The sequence below is a fragment of the Triticum aestivum genome, chromosome 3A, assembly GCF_018294505.1.
Source record: "Triticum aestivum cultivar Chinese Spring chromosome 3A, IWGSC CS RefSeq v2.1, whole genome shotgun sequence".
NCBI classification, from domain to species: domain Eukaryota; kingdom Viridiplantae; phylum Streptophyta; class Magnoliopsida; order Poales; family Poaceae; genus Triticum; species Triticum aestivum.
In genome coordinates this window covers 653,008,909-653,013,608 of record NC_057800.1, presented here as the reverse complement: position 1 = coordinate 653,013,608, position 4,700 = coordinate 653,008,909, and the positions used below count along the sequence as shown (strand labels likewise).

General features: G+C 49.0%; 1 protein-coding gene across 1 annotated transcript; it reads right to left on the bottom strand.

Moving 5' to 3' along the window:
• Nucleotides 1–674: 674 nt before the first annotated feature.
• On the bottom strand, nt 675–4,700 carry LOC123062952 (F-box protein SKP2A). Its single transcript, XM_044486655.1, has 5 exons — nt 4,553–4,700; nt 2,832–3,105; nt 2,028–2,376; nt 1,822–1,963; nt 675–1,227 (listed from the first exon to the last, which is right to left on the bottom strand). Exons 2-5 carry the CDS (start codon nt 3,089–3,091, stop codon nt 836–838), a joined length of 1,143 nt encoding a protein of 380 aa, XP_044342590.1. The 5' UTR covers nt 3,092–3,105; nt 4,553–4,700; the 3' UTR covers nt 675–835.

The following is a 4,700-nucleotide window of genomic DNA, read 5'->3' as shown; positions in this document are numbered from 1 at the left end:
ATACGTTCATGGGAGTTCGCCTGCGGAGCCTTCTGAAACCCGCCACTCCGGCCAAATCAGGAAGGACGAACGTCAGGCAACTCTTCGTCTTGGCGCAAGAAGAACCCTAGGACCGCCACCTTTATTCGAGCACAACAGCAGGCCCCTACACCGCCTATCGAAGCAGCAACGAAAAAGGCAGCCGCAGCACACGCCCACGATGCGCACCACCCGCCCTGAAGACGCCGTTCCGGCTTCAGGCCACGGCTACAAGCATCGCCACGTGGAGCAGCGGAGCAACACCAGCCCCGCGCTTGAGAACGGTGACCGAGGGGTCCCGTGGCTTTGCCCGGCGACGCCTCCTTGCGGCGGCAAGATGAGCGGGAGGCGCGGGGTGGCTTGCTCGAGCCTGCAGGGGGGCCCCGGTGCGCCCAAGCGAGGTAAAATGAGATATGCGCTGTAGTAAGGGTCGTCGGGAAATAAGGATCGGGCGCCGCCCGAGCGAGGTTGACACCGGGGGGCGTTGTGATTCTGCTTCGCACTCTCAGTCCCCTCTAGTTATCTCAGCTTAGTAAATACTGTAGCTTTCTTCTAATAAAATCAGTTCAGGCCAGCTTTGCCTAGCCATAGTGACTAGTCCCGTGGCGCACACACACACACACACAAAACTGACATGCACATTGCACAAGCAAGGCTCACATATTCTTCGGAGAACTCATTTTGTTAATGTCCAAGTACAGACACACAGACTTCCACCGCACCTTCGGTTCCACTTCACGTTCGCTGATACAACACGATACAAACTCGGCCATGCCGGGATCTCAGAACCCTGCCATGATCAACACAGGGAGGGACCTCAGTAGGCATGGTTTGACAGGATGGCTCTCCCGGCCCCGGCGCGGTGCCGGTGGTGGGCGCACGCGCAGTGCACGGCGGTGAGGCTCAGGCAGCCGCTGATGATGAGGGAGTGCCTCTCCGGGCACGTGTGGAGCGCCGGGAAGGAGTCGCACACCGCCTGCACGGCCGGGGGCGTCAGCGCGGTGCACTGGCTGATGTTGAGGCTGGCGAGGCCGTCCTTGTCGTCGCGGCCGCGGCTGCTCTTGGCCGTGTCCCAGCTCATGCCCTTGCTCCTGATGCGGCTGTTCTCGGCCAGCGAGTACATGGCCCGGTCGGTGATGTTCTGGCAGTAGTACAGCCCCAGGGAACGCAGGTGTGGGCAGCCGTTTGCAAGAGCAACCACGCTCTCATCTGCAGAAGGAGAAACGGACAGGAGTCAGATTTCAGGCAATGAGCATGGCTCTGCATGCGACTGACAAGCAACTACAGCACTGTAAACGATGCTGAACTTAGATAACAATGCCGTACATGGTGAACATCATCAACAACCGAAACAAATTTGGATGAGCACACTTGACTTGATCTTGGATAAGTATGAAGGTTGCACCTCAGAGAACAGTGTACAAGGGTAAAGGATGCAGAAGCAACTTAACAAAATCAGGAAGACTGCACATTATGTAAGAAGACATATATAGCAAACTAAAAAAGTCCAAGGATGCGTGTAATGTAATGTTTGAGACTGTGCATTCCAATAAATAATGCGAGTTGCAAATGCCTTGCCCTAAAATTACAATATGATTGCAAAGCATAAGACTTGGCAGAAAGCCAGTCTCAGTTCTGATATTGTTTGTGTCTGTCAGCATGTCTGATATTAACTAAATAGTTAAACTACCTTAGCAGAGCAGAGAAACGAAGTGCTAATATCCTTGTATATTTTGTTTTAGCAATCAACAGAGCACCAGATTGTGCAGACTCTGGGAACATAAGATCGATCAAACAAATTACCTGTTATAAGAACACAGCCACACAAGTCGACGGCCCTAAGTTCAGGACATCCTGATGCCAAGCTAGTGACTCCCCCGTCAGTGACAGTATCGCACCAACCAAGGTTCAAAGATTGCAGCTGACTACAGTTGCGGGCTATGGCCTGCACCAAGATAATAGAGATTAAATAAAGGTTCATGCAAAATATGCTGTCGCAGCTTTAGTACCTGCAATGCTCTGTCGGATGCTGCCCGCACACACCCGCACAGATTCAAGCATTTCAAGTTCTTGCACTGACTAGTGAGGTAGATCAAAGCAGCATCACTGAAATTGGAACATCCACTGATGTTCAGCCTTGTAAGGTGAGGGCACCCATGTGCCAGAGCATACAAGGACCGATCACTAAGCCTGAAGCTTCTGCTCAGATCCAACTCGCGCAAATCATGACAAGAATTTGCTACAGCCTCCACTGCACTGTCTTCAAGCTGAGGCTTGATTTGCCTTAGAGAAAGGACTTGAAGCTTTGTAAATTTGTGGGCCAGTGATATCACCAACTCATTCATGTGGTCCTGGCACCTGAAAATGACACTTTGGTCAATCAATATCTGGACTGCACTTCAAACATTGCTAATAAGACAAGATTTTGTAGTTGTCACATAAGGCCCTGAACAAACCATTTATTTATTTCGAACTAAGAAATTAAAGTTTCTTGGGACAAATATATCATCTGATTGAGCAGTTTTAATTGCTGTATAACTACAACATTTTTTTTTTGTTCTTTCTAGAATCAAGGTGGACAGCTGACGAATCAAATTACTTGACTTAGAAAGTTTTCACATTTGCAGTGAACTTCCAACATACATCATATGACTGAATAAGTAGAAGGATCTAAACTACGAACCCAGTGATAAGCTGTGCTACAGCCTACAAGTGACATTTCATAATTATGACCAAAATTTTGAACCATCTTGTAAACTGAAGAATTGGGCATGTTCACATATGAGAGATATGCAGAATGGAGGATCACTCACCACGAGAAGGAGAGACTCGTGGCTCCCCATCCTAGTGCATCACGCCACCCGGTACAAACACCGGAGGCTACAATGGCCATCCTGTCATCTCCAGCTACTGATATGATCCTCAGCAGAAGCTCCATGGGGAGGTCCTTCCAACCTGACAAGGTGGTGTCCGTGCCACCATTCTGTGTCTGTCCACTCTCACCGCCACCAGAAACCATGAGTGCATTGAACGAATTGTCCAAGTACCCACTCACCATCTGTGCATTGACCATTTTTACAGAGAAACCTGCATTCAGTAGTGCAGCTATTAGCAAACTTGTATAAACAGAGTCAATAGGTTAGATTAGTAAGTAATAAGTATCCGCAACAAAAACGTAAAAGCAAGATCCAAGTAACCTCCCCGGGCGCTAAACCATACTGGAATGTCGCTGTCAGAAGCCCTCACCGAGATCTAGCAATTACCTGACCAAGGTAGGGTTCTTACTACTTTTACTTAAACACGTCACATCTAGTGAACCGAAGATAAATACCCGCAAGATTAGGTAGGGAACACAAACAGAGGAATGGAGCAATAATGCAATCGAGAACCTAGACGCTATTGCCTAGATAAGTAGTGCCGTCCTTGTCTCTTTGCTATGTTTCGCTTTTTTGCTCGGTACTTGATTTTTCTTTTCTGCTTTTGCTTTGTTTTGGTTTTCTTGCCGTGTGCTTTAATTTCTTTGGTTGGCTTATGCTATTAAGCCGTTGTTTAACCATGGAGTTCTCTTCCGTGGCAGAGTTTCTTGTGATGCAGAATGTCACGCATTTAGATGCGTGTTCAAGAAAAGAATTCTTCAAGAAGCAACGACTACTGCACTAATCTCTCAAGTCAACCAGAAGTTCAGAAGGAACCAAAAGTCAGCTAGAAGTGGCGTAAGAAGAACTGCTATGGACGGCCTTAGGATCATTACGTTTTATCAAGAAACCAATCTCTCCCTACGAGATCACCTAAAATCAAATATATCTGCGGCAACTAGCAACTTCCGATAGAGGAATTTGCGCAAAAATTCCGGGAGAGTGAACTCTGCATAACGCCGACCTTCTCAAAAGGAGCTTTGGAGGTCTGCAGCCGTGGAACGCACTAAGCAAAAAACTGGAAGGAAACGGCAAGCAAGCACCGGGGGCGGCCCCTTCACCTGGAAGTTGTCAGAGTTTCCGGCCCCTTCTACTTGGATCTTCTATACTTCTATAAACCGCTAGAGGCGTGCACAGCAACGCAAACCTTTAATAAACCAGAATAATATAACCAAACTAAAGCATAAGATGCTCCGCCGCTACCAGAAGCGAATCGGCTAATCCAGAAAAATTCTCCATTAATCAGCTAATCCAGAGAATCCAATGGAGAGATTAGCTCGAATCTTCGGGGACTAAATGCTAACCGGGCCAGCCTCCACGGCGGATAAGCGTCCGCCGGAGACAGGGACCCGGTGCAAACATCAGGATCCGAGGAATATTATCCAAGAAAACAACCACGGCTTTGCCCAGGATCGAAGTAGCTTTCGCGCACAGGCAGCCACAGAAAGAAAACCTACGGAAACGCCGAGCGAAAGCTCCGAGAATCGAAGCAGATCCAGTTTCCGGAGGCGATCCCGCTCCCCGGCACCAAACAGGATTACGGGACTACAAGAATTCCTTGGGAGAAACAAACAGCAAGGATAAATTACACGGGAGAAAAGGACGGGAGCTCTACTCACCAGCCGAGCAAGCCGAGAAGCGAAGCGGCGGCGCCGCCGCTGACTAGAGGCGATCTATTTTCCGGGGATAAAATCGAGTTTTAGCTGCCGCAGTTGAGCACTGGCGGCTGCCTGTGGAGGCAGCGAGGCCGGGTTCTAATAGGCAGCG

Excerpts from the sequence above, each read along its gene's own strand:
- LOC123062952 (XM_044486655.1), bottom strand. The coding sequence starts at position 3,091 with ATGGTCAATGCACAGATGGTGAGTGGGTACTTGGACAATTCGTTCAAT. Across the intron at positions 2,377-2,831 it reads ACGAGTCTCTCCTTCTCGTG|GTGCCAGGACCACATGAATG; the intron begins GTGAGTGATCCT and ends TGTCATTTTCAG. Across the intron at positions 1,228-1,821 it reads TGGCTGTGTTCTTATAACAG|ATGAGAGCGTGGTTGCTCTT; the intron begins GTAATTTGTTTG and ends CTCCTTCTGCAG.